Here is a 20,370-nt window from a genome sequence, read left to right as displayed (position 1 = left end):
TGCCCTGGTTTTGAAATCCTTGCAAACACTGATCAATAACTGTCACTTTACCTCAGCATCTGTAAGCAATTGATTATCATGACAAGTCCTCTAAAAAGCTTCAGCACTAAGAGCTAAATTAGCCTTCAGTCCATCAAAACATGGATAAATTAGGACTTTTTTTCTTCCTTTTTAGACCTTTTTGTTTTTTTTGATTAGTTTCCTTTTTGTTGTCTGTCATGATTATCATTCTTACACGTTCCCTTTGTTTAGTTGGTTGGTGTGGTAGTTCTTCGGTGAGTGCGGGTGGGTGCGGTTTTTTCGTTTGGTTGTAACTCAATTTCCAAGTGACTCTGTGCCTGAACTCTGTTTGGTTTTTGTGAGACTGACCACGTGCTGAGTGTGCCCCCTGTAAATGGTCGACATAGTGTTTGTTTGTTTGTTTGTTTGTTTGTTTGTGGGTGGCTGTGCTGGTGTGAGACGACCTGAAGGTGCGTGCGTTCATGTTTGTGAGAGTGTATTGTTTTTAACTAGACGTGTAAAAAAAGGTTCATGTGTAAGTGAATGTGCGTGTGTGTGCGTGGTGTACCAACTGAGACACTAACCTTACTTGAGAAGGTTTTGGGTAAAAGCTGTTTGGTTCCTGTGACACGTGCTGCTGGCTGAGGAACTGCATTCCTCTGTAGGAATTCTGGGACTCCAAAAACATTAAAATAACAATCCAGAAATACTTAAATGATATGTCCACTTGACATTTATAACAACCGAAAACAAATTATATGTATTATCAGGGTATCTGCTAGTCTCAGAGCAAGTTTGGAAAGAAATTAATTTATGTTTAATCATAAAATATAAAGCAGAAAAAAAATGTAAAGGTTGAATTTACTTTCACCTCTAAACTAGATTTCTACCATCTTTCTCTGTAAGATGTTGCTCTCTTAAACTCTCTGTTAACTCTCAGCATGCAACTCCATTAATCTGCGATTGATTGTTCAGAGCTCAAACCCAAACCCTTTGTCATTTACGCTCATAAATGACAAATCAAAGCAGCGAATCCTGACATTTAAGAGGCTGGAGCCAGCAAATGTTTGATATTTTTGCTTAAAAAAAGTTGATGTTTTGTGAAATGTGCGATCATGTGCACATTTATTATCTTGGGAACTTTGATTATCTTAAGTTTATCAGTTAATGACGTACTTATTAACTGTTAACAATGCTTTTTACAGCCACTGGATCTAAAGCGAGAACAACTGTCTTATAATCTAACAATAAATGTGTTTGTTATACAACAATTGACATTATATAGGTCATGTTACCTGAGCATGGTGACCACCCCGACCTACAATCCCTCACCACCAGCATGTGACAAATTGTGAATGGGACTCAAAAATCTACTTTTCTAACAAAGTGGACCGTTAATATAAAGTGTTACCTGTTATGTCAAATCAGAACTGTAATTTATATATTATATTGATGCTTGTAAGGGACGGAAGATCCACATTTACTGCTTCAATACATGATCAGACTTAAATTAAAATTGCCTGGCTTTGTAAAATAAATCTCAAGATCTTGAAAAGATTTTTAATAAATAATAAAATACAGTTTATTCTTGTACCTGCAGATGCCCTGCTTGCATCACAAACAAACTACTTGGTGGCTGATTTGAAATCCTTGCTGAGAAACTTAGTTTTGGTGAGCGACACAGTTCTGAATATATAAATGAAAAATGATCTCTGACTGTTTCCTGAAAGAAAAAAATTGAGAGACTTTTATCCCCCACCAGAATTCCTACTGTGCATGTTCTGAATTAATTTGCCTGCCAAAAGAGATGACAAACTATTTTTCTAAGAACGAGCATACACTTGCAGCAGTATGACTGTCACTATTTGAGTTGCATGGACACTAGTTGATTACCGAGACTCCCCCTGAGGCGTCAGTGCAAGCAGTGTGTATTGCAGACACCACTCCACTTCCAAAGTCTTAAATGTATGTGTTTGATTGCTGTGATTTGGTTTGAAACACTCTGTGCTCTGTCTTCTCTCTCTCTCTCTCTCTCTCTCTCTCTCTCTCTCTCTCTCTCTCTCTCTCTCTCTCTTCTTCTTCTTTTACCTCCAGGAAAAACCTAAGAGTTCAATCAAGAAAACCACTTGGGATGTCCCAGCCTTTTTTGGTTGTTTGACCAACCGTATAGCACAGGAGCAACACTTCACAAAAAGCAGTATCACGTGTATGCGCTTACAAAATCAACAACAACGACAGCAGCAGCAGCAGCAGTTATATCAGCGACAAATACATCGACAGAATCAGCATCCACAATATCAGAAGTGCTCCATATTTCCTATCATTCCACAGCTGGATTCATTTATGTTATGTACATACTCTATTGTCAGCAACAAGATCTACATGTTAAGAAAAAGCATATCACTGATGTTATTCTACTGAACAGGGTTCTACTGTATAGTGTGATTTGTGGTCTATGGCGTTAACAGAAGGCCAGTCTGCACAGTCGGAGGCAAAAAGAAAATACTATTCTGTATGATTACCATTGGTAATATTGTTATGTAGAGTTAGTTTTATTATTTATACGTAAATTAAAAAAAAAACATGGGGTAATTAAGCTGGAAGAGAAATGGATTTCCTCTCACTGTACATACCTTGGTTTTCAAAAAGGGAGTTAAAGGACTTCACGAGTTAAGATTCTCTGCTGCCACTACTTTTCAAATTAAACCAAGCGGAAGGAAGGGCTGGGAATTTTTCTATCTTGATTTTTTACGTTTTAATTTATTTGGTAATCAATTTGATGACGGGGGAGATGTGACGATTTCTTTTTTAATTTCAGAAGAAGAAAAAAAAAGAGGATTCTGCTGGTCTTCAAGACAATGAACACACTTATTATAGAGTTTTTAATTACATAAATGTACTATGGAAGTAAAAAAAAAAAACATAATGTTTCTTTATTTATTCTCTACAATCGCTGTTTTAAAACATATGTCTTTAAAAGAAAATAAAGTACAATTTAGAAAAAAAAATGGATGTGTGTCTGCTTTACTGTTCTGTTGATTTACCAAAACCTGCCATCTTTTCCTGGGCGTGATGAGCCAGATGCAAATGAAAAATGGGGGTAAAAGAAAAAAAAAGCATTTCTTTTGTTTCATTTCTCAGAGTAAGCGATTGATCCAGGGGGGATTGCTGCTCTCTATAGGTCCAGAGCAGTATTAATAAAAGTGGAAAACATCTGGCCTCCAGATTGCATTTGAACCTGTGGCTCATATATATGTATATATTTATTTTTTATTTATTTACAACACCTATATGGAGGAAGTAGCAGAAATACTTAATGTGTTTTTATTGGGGCTGTTAGATTAATTATAATGGGTAGGCTGAGTAGAATTACAAGCCCTCGTGCCCATTATAAAAACACAATAATGTTTACTCATTGATAAGGCCATCATAGCAAGCTCCCACCATGACTTATTGATGACGCTACATGCATAAATATCCAGCTCAGATGTTAGGAGGATGGAAAAAGGCTGAGGTGTGTAGCAGCAGCTGGGGAGTGCAATAAGTCGGCCTGCCACAGGATTTTGGGTTTGGTCAGATGAGTCCAAACACGCCTTGGCTTTCTCCTGCATGCCTGGGTGTATGAGAGGTGATTCATGCCACACAGCCATTGTAGGAAGAGGTGAGGAACTGGGTTATTAATCCCTTCACTGCAATGTCAGGAGAAAAACAGCTGCAAAACACCGCGTCTTGAGAATCTACTATTATAACTTATATTTAAAAATATTAGCCAATGCATAACCATGGCAGGATAAGGAAAGCATTCAATATGTACGCATAAGTGGCTTAAAATACTGCACAACAAAGACCAGGTAAGCAACCAATAAGCAGAAAACAGAGTTAGTGAACAATGCGAAGTGGTTAAGTTAAAAGAACAATGAGTAGGACCTCATGCTTGTTGACAGAGACCTGGAATGTATTGTTATTTAATGATAAGTTGACCTTCATCATAAAAGATATCCGTCTTTATCACTCAGCTGGAATTGCTGTCACAAAGAATGCAGCGTACTGTCCTTTGTTTGCTCCTCTAACCTTGCACCTACTTTCTGAAGAGCCTCAGGAGAGCCACAATTAATATAATGGGACGCAGCTCAACTTGGCCCTGGGCTACAAGTGTTGTGTGTTTGAACATGACCTACAAAAAGCAGGAGAGGTACAACTAAAACGGCAACAGTAAAAGAGGGTGATGTCAGAGGAAAATGGCCCCTGTGTGAATACAGAATATTGACAGGCAAAAAAAATCTGTTATATAAATTTACCACTCAAATATCTAAATCTGAATGACATTTTTATTAAAGAGCTATACTTTTCCTATAAAATGATGAGAAACAAATCGCATATGCATACCAAAATACACTAAACTAAGCACATTTTCAAAGCCATCTGAGCTCTCCAGCCTCACTCATCTGCTTTGCCTAAGGTGGAGCAGACAGGCTGGGTGGTGGAGAAGATCCAGGGCAACCCGGTGGCAGTGGACAGCCGACAGGTATGCTCTACCTAACAAGCCCAGAGACTCTGTGGCTGTGACAGCCGAAGCGCTGGTGTGTTTATCGACAAGGACACACTGCAATGGCCCCACCAATTAACACACCGCCTCTGTCTGCTGTGCCTTAGGTAAAGCAGACAACAGAATGAGGATGAGTGACCCCGACAGGAGAGGCAAAAGAGGTTTGTGAGCTTGATCCATAATAGAGCAGCACAGAAGGAAACCGATGGAAACACGTATTGCAGGGTAACATAACACAAACTGTGAGGGAATGCAAAAGTGGTGCCAGGTAATGCAAAAGTTTGGTGCAAAAGTAGCAAAAATTCTCACCATGTCCCTTAGGGGGCTCCGTCTGTACCACTATATGATGCTTAAAAACAAAATGTTATTTCAAAATGTCATCACAGGTTTTAAGTGTAAAATTTAGCCTTTTCTTAAGCTGTATAATAAATAAATTGCACATTTAACGACGTGTATTAGTTACTTTCCACCACTAATGTCATGAGTGGTATGGCAGCCACTCTATCCACTGTCAGCCTCCCCTCCAGTGGCACTGAGCACACCTCATACAGACCGGCAGCTCACGTCACTTTAAATAGCCTGCTCCCGCCCCGCCCCGCTTCAATTTTAACAGACTGCCATAATTTGCACTATATCCGACCAATTCAACTACCCGGCTCAACGGCAACAAGCCGAGGCCCATTCAAGTTTCTCTCAACAGACGGAAAAGTGAAGAACTGAACATCAGTTTTTCCTCTTTGGGCCACCCACGAGAGAGAGTTTAGAGGAAAAAGTGCGACACAGTTTTTTTTTTTTTTTTTTTTTTTTTTTTTTCCCCTTGCTGAAAATGTGGCAAACCTGAGGTTAGAAGAAAAGAGAGGGGAAGACTGCTGTTCATTGAACGACCAAAAAAAAAAAGTTGGAGTGTTTCATGGCGAGACCTACATGAAATCCCCCCTCAGCCGCAACAGGAACAGAAGAAGAGAAGCAGCAGCAGAAGAGCCGCCGTACATTTTGAGACTACATTACCTGGCTGCACACGGCGAAGTGGCGAGAGGTAAGTTGGCTGCACCGTTACATGATGGACGATGCTGTCGTGTCGGTTAAAAAGGTTGTAAAGGAAAAACCTTCGCTGCGGACTTCTCCTCGGGCACATACACACACCTTCGGCTGCTATATTTAGACAGAAATAGGAGAGTCGTCCTCCTCCCGGGAGGATTTATCTGAAGTTTTTTATCGGGGGGGATACTCGTCGAAGTTTGCTGACGCGCTCGTGCCGAAGCCCTCTCGGGTTCAGCCGTTGGAAAGACGCTCGCGCTTCAAAGTTTCAGATTAGCTGAAGTTTAGATGAGCTAGCTAACAGGCCCGTGCTTGTACTCATGTCGGTAGTGTTTGCCCAGGAACACCGCGATAAGAGAAGGTCATTAAACCACTGAAACACAACCAGCAGAGCCTAACTGCCGCCTGAGAATACAGAAGTTGTTTCCAGACGATAAACGGCCATTTATATCTCCTCTGAGTCAAGTTTATTGATGCGTAAAGAAAGTTTTTTTTTCTAACGTAAGCCGGAGATGTCGCTGAGTAAAGTCATCCCCTGCCTTCTCTCATTTAAGTAAAAACAAACAAAAAAGAATAAGGAATAGATAGGAGTGTACGTGGCCCTGCACAGGCTGAGTTCTGTAGTTTTGGTGTTGGGAAACTTGTTGAAAGCTGCATCTCACTGAGTGAGTCAAACTGCCTGTTCCGCTATGTCCGGGAGACTCCCCGCTTGCGCCATGCATTCAGCCACTCCCTGCACGAGTTTACGCAAAAAGCGTAGACGGCGGCGACAGACACAAGCTGCAGAGCTTCAGTCACTACAGTGGAGATTTTACCACAGCCTTAAGCTTCACATAAGACTAGGCTGTGCTGTGTTAAGTGGCCAAAAGTGAAGATTAAGTGGTTGAAAAATGACTTTAAGTGAAAGGCACCTATACAAGTATATGAATGTACTCAAAGGGGCACTGTGTAGTTTTGGAGAACAATTACATTATGAATTAGGTAATAATACAATCTCAGATGTTTATTTTTTCCTTAACTTATTAAACAAGCTGTTCTCAGAGGAAAACAAGAACAGTGTTTGAATCTAGAAAGGTGGCAAGGTCCGCCATATATAAACAAAGTAATACAGCATGAAATTGTGTTGTTCTTTTAAGGCCGGTTTGTTTATTCAGCCATGAAAGCAAAGACAGTTTGTTTATTTAGTTTGCTCAGTAATAAGATAAAATAAATAATCAATGAAGATCTTTCTCTTCTAACTTGAATGTCTTGCCCTAAAGTACATAGTGTCCCTTTAAAACCTTAGAGTTGAAACTTAACCACAGCATCCAGCTTTACATGAGACTCGGCATTGTTGAATTAAGTAGCCTAAAATCCTATTCGATAATACATTGGCAAAAGTGAAAGTCACCTCTACAACTAGTACTTGAGTAAGAGTCTCAAAGGAAATGTAGTTTTGGAGAAAGAAATTAAAACTGAGACTGTTAATCACAATAATAATGAGGTAATAATACAAACTCAGAAATTTCTATCTATCTATCTATCTATCTATCTATCTATCTATCTATCTATCTGTGCAGAAATTGGAAGTATTCAGTAAAATATAAGTACTTTGAAATCGTACTTGATTAAATGTGCTTAGTTGTAATTAGTTTAATCAGTTTTGACCTCACAAATTGGGCTCCAACAATGTTATAGTCTATATAACGTCCAACAACCTCCGTCCTTCAAGGTTTTAAATGAGGTAAAATACTTTCTATGACATCTATGAATATTGTGTGATTATATCATATTACATTATATTGTATTATTACACTTTATTATGTTGCACAGTGTGTCATATTTAATCATGCGTTTATAGCGCTTCCTTATCAATAAATCACATGTACATACCACTGTGTTATATTGCGCCTTGTTTTATTGCGCTTATCATTAATAACTAAAGCTGCCTACTGAGCATATCTTTACCACGTTGTATCACATGCCACTGCAAGTATTATAAGCTGACCGATCACATGTGGTTTCATGTTTGTGTAATGTTTAGGTGCCACTTTATTCAACGTTTCAGAGCAGAAGGGGTTAGATGTCATGTAACCATGATTCCTTGTAGTTGATTCACCACCCAGTTGGTGTTTTTCACTTTAATTTATTTGAAGATGTTGATTAGAAATTCACATTTAGACCATATTTTATTGGGATTTACAACACTGGCCTTCAACTGATACATTTTGATGTTGTTCTTTAGACAGCGTTTTATAGCAATAAGAAATATAATAGGGAGTCTCCAACAGGCAACCCTCTGAATTTAGCTTCAGTGTTACTTACCAAAGCAAATTTTTTTGTGTATCCTGGATTGTTAACGGAAAAATTAAATGCATTTCTGTCCTCATATAACATTTGCATAGACTACTGTTTACATACATGCTTACTGCCTTGTGGTCTTCTTATTTTAGGCTTTTTGCTGGTTAAGTTGTTGCATTTCTTGGTGCATTGCCACCAGCATGAAACCAATCAAATAGCATTAGATTATAAGCAATGTGTTTTGTGTCAGTCCATGCTGGAGCACAAGCACAAAACAAATTGGAAGTCGGTCTCAAAAACCTTGCACCATAATTATACCAGTGGTCAAAAATTACATGTAATAGATTAAACAGGAAGCCTGCCTTCTAAAATGGGGCAGTGGGGTGTGCTGAGTGATGCAGGATTGAGTCTTAAAACCCGGAAATCAGTTTGCATATGAGACTACAGAGGTTGTCAGGGATGTTAAACACCATTGCACCAAACATGGAGACTCATCTACATAGGCAGACTTAATTGTGAGCTATTCAACTTTACAACTTGTAGACTGATCATTTATTGTAAAGTGTGTGTAGTACTGTGTATCGAAAGCTTAGTGGTGGTGATGTTGTAGGTCGTTTAGCTTTTTATTTCCAACTATGTCATTTACGCTTACAAAATGATGTGGTCTTAATTTACAAGGATTGCCATGCTGAACAAAACATGCAAGTATAGTAAAGTTGCATTTGCCATGGTGCTTATATTCTGCAGCAATTCAAAATCTGATTGAAATATCCAATGAGCTTTTTTGTTGAGGGAAGCAGGATGATCCATACTTCATCCCTGTCACTCTCTCCCTACAAATATCCTTGGGATGTTACTGGTAACTGATGTTACTTAAATGTGTGTTAGTAGTTTTCATTCTTTAGGTTGCTGACCAAGATCTGTTGTGTCCCTGCTTTGGTCAAAAGTATCATAACAGCTAGCAATAAGGTGCATAAGAAGTGGGTCGTTAGCAGGCTGGAGGGATCTAATGAAAAATGCTGCTGAGTTGCATTATGGGAAATGATTGATTTTGTTTTGAGTGGAGCTGGACTTATACTTAAGGTGAAAAGTCAGGATATCTCTGCTGTACAGAATTTGATCTTTTTTATTATTGTCAGTTTGATGTATATTGATCAATATTGAATCATTTAAGTATCCCTTTCCCTGGGTAACAAAAGACAGCAACCTCAAGGAGCAACAAAGGAAGGATCCCTTTTTCTAGCACACCTAGAAATGAAATGATAATATAAAAAATATTGACACAACCATTCATGAAGCATATGAATTGGGCAACTATTTAACACAGAGTTGGAGGAGGCAAGAGTTGTCAGAGTGTCAGACAGTAGTGAGGATAGTACAGCATGACATTGGAGTGAAACTGAAGTCACTCTTCTTGTTACATCTCCAAAAACAACACTCCCATACCAGATAACTAAACCAGTGGTGCCAGAGTGGCACAGTGCACTTTGATCTAACCAAAAACTGTCCTGAAGGTGGAAATGTACAAGCACTTTAGCAGAGTGGGGCTGCTGACACTGGACTGAATGATATGTTAATACCAGATAAAATAAGAACAGATGGAGGATGATACAATAAACCAATACAAACATGTTCAGGAATAGAATCACATACAATGTGGGCACATGGCTGTCATTTTGTGCCTTTTTGAAATCCAAAATGTGATTTATTAAAAAACTTTGAAAGGTCTAATCTAAGCCACTGGTCTCATTGTTTGTTACACTTTGTACCAAATGATTAGTCAGCATAGCTTGGCAAACAAAATTAAATGCAAGTTTATTTTAGCTTGCAGCAGTTGCACATGCTAAGCTGCTGGTGCCTGACCTGTTCCTCTGCCAACATTTGATCTCCTCCCTTCAGTCAGTTAACCGTTGTGGAAATCATACACCATTAATACTGTCACCTGTTGCACATTGACATCTAGAGATAAAGGGAGATAAGATACAAGCCAGTATAGAAATTAATGAATTATAGAAGTGTATATAACACTAAATAAGAATAGAATACAAAATAGCAACTGAATCTACTGGACGTAAACTGTATACTCTTTACTCCTGGTTGTTTTTAATGTCACGTGTTTCGGTAATGCTGCAGAAGAACAACCTGTACTTTGCATTTAAAAGGTGTTCGGTACCCCTGAGAGCTTGTGCAGCCCTAAGGTTGGTTTCCAGTTCCCCCTGTTAGACAGAAAAACCCTCTGTGCATTCACCCAAATCCCATCATTCCCCTCAGGACTGAATAAAAAGGATGCACTCCACAGAAAACCTATTTTCTGTTCTGTTTGAAGCGTTCAAAAGTTTTAATCATTACATCGACACATTGTAAGAAAGTTATAAATGTTTATGTCAATGAGCAAAAATAAGAGTTTATAGATTGCTGACATGCCTGGCATCAAACGGAAGCCAACAGGTTCACTAAAATCCACATACTTATTAACTTTAAAAAAAAAAAAACAGGTTAGTGAATATTTTACACCTGTTGGTACAAGGTGAGGCAGTTTGTTGTCTGTAAAGCTGCCACAGAGATCCTGTTGGGAGTGAAACTCCTCTGCTAACAAAGGCAGCCTTCCCCAGTTACTCTGCATCATAGTAAGCTTACACCGGGTTAAAGTCCACACACATCACAGTCCACGTTGAAGGATCTGTAAGGAAATGTGTGACGACCTGAATTTCCCTCTTCGCTGATTTCCCTCAGATGGATACTTGGAAAAACTTTGACAACAAGCAAGGTGCAGCAGTAAAATGAGGTAACATGATGATCAGCATCTGCTGATATAACATCGTAAAAGTCCACCGGTGACCAAGTGTGATTACAGCAACACTGTCATCCCAGGTTGTTTGAATGCATCCTGTTGTGGTTTTCTGTAATCGAGTAACAAAGAATGTCTTAAGTTTCAAGGTATCCATTTACCCACAAACCAAGCCAGACATGTTGTTTTGTATTTGTTGAGCTCGACATTAAGGCCAAGCAAATATCAGCCTACTATCACTTTAACAAGATTAAAGAGTCGACAGCCGCGCTTAACAGTTCTGTGAGGATGTGCTGATGCTGAAGCAATAAAGTTAGCACTAAATTCACTGAGTACAGCTGAGACTGATGGAAATGTGATAAAGTTTCAGGTATTATGTCATAAAGCAAAGTATTAATGATAGTGAATTCCTGATTAAAGAGCAGGTCATCAAAAAAGTAATTATAAGTAATCTATTGGGGACAACGTCTATCTGTACTTGTTGTTCTAGGCAGTTGAGGTGATCTAATAGATTCAAAACCTTTGGTCAATGTGATCATTTACATACCAAAATATATGGCCCAGGTTTTGAAAAATACACTAATTCCCCTTTCTCCCCTGCTCTGTGAAACATATTTTTAGAGTTGAAAGACTTGTGTTTCAGGCAAACATCCAAAAAATCAAGACACTGCCACCGAACATGTCCATGGCACTTGCACTACTTTCTGTTAACAATTCCACAATCCAATGTTTTGCATTTTACAGGTGCAAAAATGACCTACAGCCTACATCTGGCAGTGGTGATACGAAATGATGATGTCATCTCAGTTTTATGCGGGCTAATCAGTGAACCATAGAGCATCCGTTATGTAATCAGTAGAGAATGAGTGAACTAGGGAGGGATTTCGAGCACAGCCCTTTAGTCTGAGTAAATATATCATCCTATTGCAGAAAAGGATGTTTTTCAGGGGGTGGTAATAATGCCAGAATGAAGTCGAGGTCAGAGCTCTAAATGAATTCCCCTCGGTCTTCTGATTGTATTGTGTGCCACACAACAAAATCCTCCCTCCGTCATTCTCCTTGATCTGGACAGGAAGCGCCCAGAAACGATGCTTGTTGCAGATGCCCTGCGAGATTAATCACTTCCAATCAATACTCATTTCGCTAAACCCATTCTGTTTCCTCTATTTCCTGTCAGGATATTGTCACAGCTGAGTGAGCTGCTAAATTTATGTGTCTAAATTTATGTTTATTTATTTAACGGAAAATCTGAGTGGAGACCACCTAGAAGTTAGATCCTTCTTTTCTCTTAATTTCCATCTGCCTTATACAAAAACCTCTCTCATCTTTTTCTCTCTCTACTTCTCCATCTTTAGGATGTTGTCTCGGCTGAGTGAGATGATATGGGCGGACTGGATTTGGTTTCCTGTGGGCCACGGCTGGGATGACCTGGAGGACCATGATGGCAAAGTGTTTCCTAAACCAAAGGACCTCTGGGCTACCATACCCATCGCTATCTGCTTCCTGGTCATCAGACAAATATTTGAGAGGTGAGTCATCTCCAGCGGTGAATTTTATGTCTTGTCACAGTGACATTTGTCTGTTAACCTGCTTATCTGATTTGCATGTTTTCTTCTGACAAATATGAGATGATGAAACCGTGTTTTCATCTTTCCAGGACTGTAGCGACTCCACTCGCCTCCCTGCTGGGAGTGACTGACAAGAAGCGCATTTGTGCTCCTCCAAATCCTGTCCTGGAGGCCTATTTCTGCAGCACATCAAAGCATCCTACACAGGTAATCATCCTGCATACTCCAGGAAACTAGTGCTGCCTCATACATACTGTGTCCTTTGGCAATAACTTGAGTCTAATCATAGAAGGCAGAGATGTTGGTGTTTATGGTGCAAATGGATGAAAAAGCAAGAAATGCCAAGAGTGAACTACCATCATTTTATGACTCCAATCATTAAAGACAGTTCTGACTCTTCTTTCCTTATCCTGCTTTTGTTGACAGAGCTCCATAGAGAGTTTATGTAAACAGACGGGCTGTTCAGTGCGACAGGTCCAGAGGTGGTTCAGGCAGCGGAGAAACCAGGACCGGCCCAGCAAGCTCAAAAAATTTCAGGAAGCATGGTATCTGTCCTCCAATTTACTTTCTATCTTTAATTGAATATGTTAATACCTGGCATTAATGTGTGTCAGATCTAACTTCACTGGGTTAAATGGAGACAGTGTTTTTTTAACACAAAGCAGGAAATTATTTCAAGTATAACATTTACCAGATTTACAAGAAGCGTTATACAAAGGTAAAGGTTTACTCCTGATTCAGCAACTCACAAGATTTTAAGGGAGTCATACGGTTTGCTTTATTTGCATAATTTGGCATGTTTACAGCCAAAAAATGTCTTCTTTCATAAATCAAGTGTATTTGGTGAAATTAGTTAAAACTGATAGACAGGCTGGTACAGCAATGCTGCTACAAACTGACTCTGCACAAGAAAATGAACAACTTCATGTATTGCATTTGCTGTCAAATTTATGAAAAGGCACAAATTATTTGACATTTTATGAGTTTCTCCTCATTCAACAACTCAAAATTCAGATATTAGACATTTTTTGAGGGACTCGGGCAATGTTGTTGTATTTACTGTGGTTACTAGTTAAATGATGAAATTGGCTGAAACCAGTAGTGTTTTTCACAAACATCTGCCCAGACACATACTTTGCTTTTAAGTTGAATTCTGATGTAATGTAATCCATTTTTCCAGTTGTTGTGGCTTCTTCCTCTTCCTGTTTCACAAAGATATTTCAAACTGTCCGCTTGTGTTAGGATCACCCAAGACACATGTTAACGCCAGGTGTAAACAGACTAATCCTCTGCTCTGAATCATAAACTCTAAGTAAAAGACGTCTTTCACTTGCTTAAAAATGGCATTTCTTTTCAAGGTGTTTTTGGATTGGAAACTGAACCACCAACAGTAATGTCACAAGGATATGGATTTTAATGGTGTTTTACTTTGTAATTAAGTGTAATTTTTTGCTCAAACTGGCTTTTGCAGAAGTCGTGACGTGTGGATCCTTTAAAGCAGCATTTCCCCAGATGGGGGTCAGGACACCTGCAAGGGTTCACTGATTAACTGCATAGGAAACAAAAAAAAATCAGTTTCTGCAATGCAAAAATCATCTATATTTTTTCTACTTCGATGTTATTTTTGCAGTTTTCTGGTGATTTACAAAACTTTTTTACGAAGTAGTTTAATCATCTTAAAGTGGTAGACTAGAAACCTGCTGCCCTTCTTCGTGCATCTGGTGTGAAAGCCACAAATGTTTTGGTGGACCGTTGAATTGAAAGCTGTTGGCAGTAGCTGATACTGCAGAACATCATAAATGATTTAAATCAATTTAAGTGTTCCCTGGTGCACTGCTGGTTCTTTCACTATCACTGTGTTGGCTTCCAACACTGAAACACCCACAATGCATTCCTCAAATTCTGTTGCAAAAACAATCCACATGATAGGAGGCTACATACTGTACACACAAGCAGAAAAATGCTGTGAAAATGTGAAAACACATCGAAGGCAGCAGGTTTTGTCATAATCAGTTTATTTAACCTTTCCTTGTATGACAAAGTCTAAAAAGTTAGCAGATTTTAGACATGATTCTCAGCGCCAACATGAGTGCAGCACACCTTGAACCCAAAATCTGTGTAGAAATGGGCGGTTGTGCTGGCTGCCTGAAATATTGTTTAAGATGAACAGGATTTCTGAGATTGCTGTGTACTCTCTTACAGTTGGAGATTTACCTTTTACCTTCTTGCTTTCTTTGCTGGCCTGGCAGTCCTTGTTGATGTGAGTATTGTATCAGATTCTGGTTGATACTTGTAGCAGATAGATAGATAGATAGATAGATAGATAGATAGATAGATAGATAGATACTTTATTGATCCCGGAGGAAATTCAAGAAATTTGCATTTGCAAAAAGCATTTGTTACAGCAAGCAAAAAAACTCCCAGATATGTCATTTTACTGAATATAACCATGAAATAGTCTTAACTGGAAACATTTACTGATCTGCTGACTTGTTTTTCCTACAGAATAAAGAAGTGCATTCTGTTTGCTACATGTTGCTATGTTGCATGTTGCTACAGAAATGCTTAACAAAAGTAAAAAAATTGAATTATTACATTGTAACCATTGCAGACTCACTGTTTGAGAACACACCTGAACTGTCTTTATCTCACCTCAGAAACCGTGGTTCCATGATATGAAGCTGATGTGGGATGACTTCCCGAAAATGGTATGTCAGCACTTGAACCATAAGTAGCATAATGTCACCTACTTACCAAATGTATGTACCATTTTGTCTGCTGAGATTATGAAACAGTGAAAAAAATATTATTTTTTTCCCCTCTGTCAAATTGAAAGTAATGTAGAACTTTCTGAGTAGCACTTAAAGGTAAAATTATTGTCAGTATGTTATTCTAACAGCTTTTTTCCCTCTCTTTTCTTCCAGCCTCTGTTGCCTTCACAGTACTGGTACTACATGATCGAATTAGGCTTCTATTTGTCGCTAGTTTTTAGCGTAGCATCGGATGTCAAACGTAAGGTAAGTGATACAGACTTGCCTCCTTAACTTCGTTAGCTCAGTACTGTGAAACCCCTCTGAAACCCTCCATCAGGGGAGATCGCCGGCTGAGTGCACAGAATAATGAGAATGATCTGTTGTGTTGGGAGTGTATTTTGAGGTTTAGGCATTGATTTCTCCATTAAGATGTCCTGACTTTATGCACTGTATTGAGTGGAGCTGTCAGCATTCAGAATGCCATTAAAGCTAATGTTCAATTCAAATCATCTCTTCAACGTTGTCAGTTTGGTAAGTCAAAGTGAGTGAAACTGTATTGTCCAGTCAGGGATGTTGCACCTGGAGGTGCCCTGTGAGTTAATGTGTGACCGGAGCTCTGTGGGGGAATCACTGTTTAGAGAGAGATTGACCATGGTGTCTACTGGTCTGAACATTGTTGTGCAAGGTGGCACATATTCAAGCCTTTCAGCAAATTGCGCGGCCTTGGCAGAAGCTTACGGATGCAAGGAACTAAATCTTTTTAACCAAAACAACAGGACTTAACCCAGATGTCCTCTGTGTTGAAATCAGCCTCTAATGTGAGGAATTCTTTCACAGCTTCTTGTAAAGTTCCTTTATTTGCCATTGTTTATGGATTCAGTTCCCTTTTTATAGTGGTAAAGCCGTATAATGTGCTATGTGCCGAGAGTTAATCATTTGTAAAACCAAATTCAGTCTGACACACACTGTCGATGAGTGACCAGTCTTTACAGCCTGATCAATAAGTGACCAAACAATGTTGGATTCTGTTTTTATGCTGTCTTTTTTTTTGTCTCGTGTTTTTCTGCACAGGATTTCAAAGAGCAGATAATTCACCACATAGCCACCATTACTCTCATTGGTTTCTCCTGGCTGGTCAACTACATCCGGGGAGGGACTTTGGTCATGTTGGTGCATGATTCCGCTGACTATCTAATGGAGGTAATAAACATGAGAAAGTGGCAGAAAAAAGGGCACTTCATTGATTTTACAGTCAAAGTAATATTGTCAGCTGTACACAAAAAACTAATATCTTGATGATGTTCAGGTCTGAGCACTGTGCACCTCACACAGTCCCCTGTCTGCCCTCTAGAGGAGAAAACATGAAGAGGTCACACTCTGAAAATATCTCTTTCTTTTTGTTCCAGTCAGCCAAAATGTTCAACTACGCAGGCTGGAGGAAAACCTGCAACTTCATGTTCACCATGTTTGCTGCAGTTTTCATCGTGACCCGCCTTGTTATCCTCCCCTTCTGGTAAAACAAAAAGGATGATGTCATACCATATTATTGAAACTGTAATGAGTCACTAATGTTGATGAGCGCAATGTATTTTTAGCTTGCTTTGCACATATTTGATGAAAGCACAGTAGATTTTTCTTTTACAATCAGGTACTCCCTAACAACATTCAGTTTAAAGACCCATGTTAAAACACACTGGGTAGCACTTTTCTTTTTTCTGTTCTTGTACAACATAAGCACTATATTTTATTGTGAGTCAGTCACAGATACACTGAGCTGAGTATTAACTAATGAATATTAATCCATAGCTGAAAAACAAATGTTAGAAAGTACGCTTACCAGCTGTGTTATCTTAACTTAAAGTTCTTGAAAAAAAAAAAAAATGGTCTTTTCATGGGATTTATTTGCAATAAGAAACATGGAAAATAACACCAGCGTCATCATTTTTTAAAACTGCAGTTTCTGCTTCTGCTACTGTAGATAACAGTTGTGCTGCCATTCACTGCAGCATGCCTCCACTCCAAAAACCAAAATGTAAAATATTACATGTGGGGGAGTTTATACCATCATGTCCCTGGTTGCAGCTGTGTTGTTCAAAAGACAAATCAAAAAACAAATTCATTCAATCACAAAACAAACAAGAATGATATTTTAAGTCGTAAGCAGCGGTGAAATGTCACAAAGCATCATCGGCTTTATTTTAATTTCCTGTTGAATATATTAACACACAGGTAGTTGATGGAGACATTTTGCAGAAATGTCAGGGTTTTTTTTTTTTTGCTGAATTTGCTGAAAACTTGAGCAACAATGTAATAAAGATGTAACAACAGACACATTGTGTACAGTCCTGGCCCCTCTCAATGGGCTTTTGATGGCGACTGTAGGTGGCTCTGACTGGACTCTCTGTTCTGCCTTTGTCCTCTCGTCCAGGATCATACATACGACGTTGGTGTACCCTCTGACACTCTACTCCCCCTTCCTCGGCTTCTACTTCTTCAATGGGCTAATGTTGGTGCTGCAGGTTCTGCACATCTTCTGGGCTGTGCTTATCTTGCGCATGGTCATCAAATTCCTGCCAGGCAACGTATGAACCGCTACTTTCAATTTCCTCCCCATCCGCCACACAGAACATTCATCTCAAGCTGACAACTGTTCACATTTTCTCAATTTCAGTTTTTTTTTCCCCTCTTTTTTTTGCTTGACAGGAAATTGTCGAGGATGAGCGGAGCGACAAAGAGGAGACCGAGTCAGAAGACGAAGGTGCTGATCGCGAGCTGAGGGAAAAATCTAAAAACGGCCACATGCAGAATGGCCACGCAGCCCTCAACAACAACCACAATAAGAGGGACTGATTGGATTGTGAGAGGTGGAGACGAGGCTGACGACGGGCCCTCACGTGCAGCCTTTGCCTGAAAGCCAAAGAACAGAAGCGCGGGATTATGAAAGTGGCAGCACACAGAAACACACACACACACATACCTATAATCTCTTTTTCTGATGACCTGGTAGTTTGACGTGTTTAATTTCACTTCTCTGTGGAGGAAGACTGCGATGGAGAACAACAATGATCTTGTTACACCTTCTCCTCTTTTCTCTTACCAAGATTTTGTGCTGTTGACCAAGTTGCCTCATGCTGAACCTGCCTGCTTGTCGCTTTTGTGTTTTATTAGAAGTGTTTTAGAGAGACTCTGTGGGTAGGACAGGTGTCTTCTTCCTGCACAGTCTGTTAAAACTCTTCTGAATATCACTGCCCTTAAACCTGACTGATTTTTGCTCAAAATAACCACATTTTGAGGAGCACTAAGGCGAATGCGACAACAATGTCTCTCTATGGACCATACCTGATTTACGACTATTTACTGAAGTATTAATTAATACTGAATTTTGTGCAAGTTACTTGCTGCGGCTGCCACTTCGTCTCTTTGGTTCATGCCAGTGGCTTTGCTAAAATATATTTGTTAGAATAGTGTTCCAAACGAAAATAATAAGTGGTGGTAAATAATATTTTTTAACAGTCTGAAAGAGCGTGAGAAGATGCTACATCTGCTACATCTGTTGACATTTGTCTGAAATGCTTTGCCTTTTTCGGAAGAAAACGGCACAGAGCTCGTTTTTAAATGTTTGTTTTGTTTATTGCCTAAAATATTTTAAGTTGTATGATTTTTATTTGTTTTCAGTCCAGTCAACGGTTTAAATTTGGGAGCAATTTGTACGAGTATAGCCCAAACCAATCAGTAACTGTTTGTGAATTCTTTCCGGGCTGGACGGGTCAATAGCATTTCCATTCAGTGTTTTTTGTTTTTTTGCCATCAATCCAAAGATGCACTTTATGGTTTCTACTATGGATCAGCGTTGACTAAATATTTAGTTTAAAAAAAAAAAAGCGTAGTATAAGTGTTTGATTCAAATTCAAACGTGATTTCTTTTTAGTTTAGAGATTTATTGAAATTTAGTTTCATATTTATTCTGATTACCTACCCAAGATCTTCCTCGTTGTCAGTGTTTTGGTTCATTTTGTAAAAAAACTAAACAAAAACAAACGTTTAATGAAATCTTGAGTAAAAATGAAACACCAAAGTATGGTTTACATTTTGTACTACCATGTCATTTGCAAGTGCCTTTATCATTTCAAGCATTGATTGTAAAAAAAAGTATATATATATAATTTGTGTCCCTTTTTGTCTTTACTTCTGTTGTCTTTGTGCCCCAACACATCCGACAGTCAGCGCACTGTAACGCTTTGGGCCTGTAACTTTTCCTCGGCTCAGGACGACCAATCACCTGCAGCTCCCTCTAAAGAGCTTCGCTTCTACACAAAGTGTTTTTACTCTGCATAATATGTTGCTCAGATGTAAAATCATGATGATGATAAAGATAAGTGTGGATAACTATTTTGAGTCCTTTGCAGTTTCTTAATGGTTTTGTGTCAGGTTTTTATTAAGTTATTAGGACAGTGAACTGATTCTAAGGTTTTCCTTCAGCAGAATAACAAATTGCAACTTTTTTTTGATTGTACTTTTTCTTGTGCAGTAATAATATTAAAATGTTTTTGTTGAGGCCGAATTTTAGGACTTCATCTTAAGCTTGATGATTTGGATTTGCTTTTTTACACCAGTTTACCAGTTATTGTGTTAAGAAGGGGACTTTTAGACTGAGCACTGATGCCACAATTATACAAATGTTTGACAAAACTGTCTTTGTTAAATCGACTCACTCAAACTTGTTCAGCACATCTTGAGGCATTCATCACAAAAACACTAAAAGTAGCTGCAGCAGTTTTGCTTTTTTTGAATAATTGTACTATTTTCTAACTCAGAAACTCGGCGCGTTTTTATTTAAAGCTTTTGATTGCCCTGATCCTCCTTGACATTTTGAGGACACAGAGTCTTTGTGCTTCAGATGGAGTGCAAATGATGCAGCCATAATTCAGATAGCTGAAAGGTGTGCCTCAGCGGTGACAATGACATAAAAACACTGCTTCTGAGATATTCTGTCAGTGCTGAAGCAGAGACCTGAGCAACATTCATCAGTTACTGGTTCCACTGGTGTAGCGTAAACCTGAAGGCACCGTGGAGTCATTAGAATATCAGATGGCATAGTGTAGCGGTGACACACTGAGCACGACCTGGCTGCCACACTTTTTGGGGTGCCAGCTGGTTGCCAACAGTGTCTCACATGTTTGCTTAATGATCCTGGAGTGACAGTCGTTCTTCATCCAGTCGGACAGTTTGAGATTGATCGGCGTGGGCTTCTTTTTCATGCGTCTTCAAAAGAAGCCAGTTCTTGTTTCTTCCTCCTTCCGCCTGCCGCTTTCCCCTTTTGCAGTATTTTGGCTGCAGCCTCAAAGGCCTCCTTGTGTAATTGCATATGGAGTGGGATCACTTTACCTCGGTGCCCTG

General features: G+C 39.1%; 2 protein-coding genes across 4 annotated transcripts in view; both read left to right on the top strand.

Annotated features, from left to right (window-relative positions):
• Nucleotides 1-3,010, top strand: part of celf3a (cugbp, Elav-like family member 3a) — a 32,489-nt gene extending 29,479 nt beyond the window's left edge. For all 3 annotated transcript variants that reach the window (XR_005074422.1, XM_037094134.1, XM_037094132.1), the window contains one exon: nucleotides 2,095-3,010. The gene's annotated coding sequence lies outside the window, so the exon portion shown is untranslated. The remainder of the gene's footprint in view (nucleotides 1-2,094) is intronic.
• A 2,143-nt stretch (nucleotides 3,011-5,153) lies between these two features.
• cers2a (ceramide synthase 2a) lies at nucleotides 5,154-19,362 on the top strand. The gene is made up of 11 exons (XM_037094135.1): nucleotides 5,154-5,582; nucleotides 12,008-12,181; nucleotides 12,310-12,427; nucleotides 12,647-12,765; nucleotides 14,423-14,480; nucleotides 14,878-14,928; nucleotides 15,145-15,237; nucleotides 16,045-16,173; nucleotides 16,380-16,486; nucleotides 17,402-17,555; nucleotides 17,677-19,362. The coding sequence occupies exons 2-11, from the start codon at nucleotides 12,009-12,011 to the stop codon at nucleotides 17,821-17,823; spliced, it is 1,149 nt and encodes a 382-aa protein (XP_036950030.1). The 5' UTR covers nucleotides 5,154-5,582; nucleotide 12,008; the 3' UTR covers nucleotides 17,824-19,362.
• The last annotated feature ends 1,008 nt before the right edge of the window (nucleotides 19,363-20,370 follow it).

The sequence above is a fragment of the Acanthopagrus latus genome, chromosome 3, assembly GCF_904848185.1.
Source record: "Acanthopagrus latus isolate v.2019 chromosome 3, fAcaLat1.1, whole genome shotgun sequence".
Lineage (NCBI taxonomy): Eukaryota > Metazoa > Chordata > Actinopteri > Spariformes > Sparidae > Acanthopagrus > Acanthopagrus latus.
The sequence above is the reverse complement of the archived record's forward strand: the minus strand, read 5'-3'. Positions and strand labels throughout refer to the sequence as shown.

Excerpts from the sequence above, each read along its gene's own strand:
- cers2a (XM_037094135.1), top strand. The coding sequence starts at position 12,009 with ATGTTGTCTCGGCTGAGTGAGATGATATGGGCGGACTGGATTTGGTTT. Across the intron at positions 12,428-12,646 it reads CATCAAAGCATCCTACACAG|AGCTCCATAGAGAGTTTATG; the intron begins GTAATCATCCTG and ends TTTTGTTGACAG. Across the intron at positions 14,929-15,144 it reads GGGATGACTTCCCGAAAATG|CCTCTGTTGCCTTCACAGTA; the intron begins GTATGTCAGCAC and ends CTTTTCTTCCAG.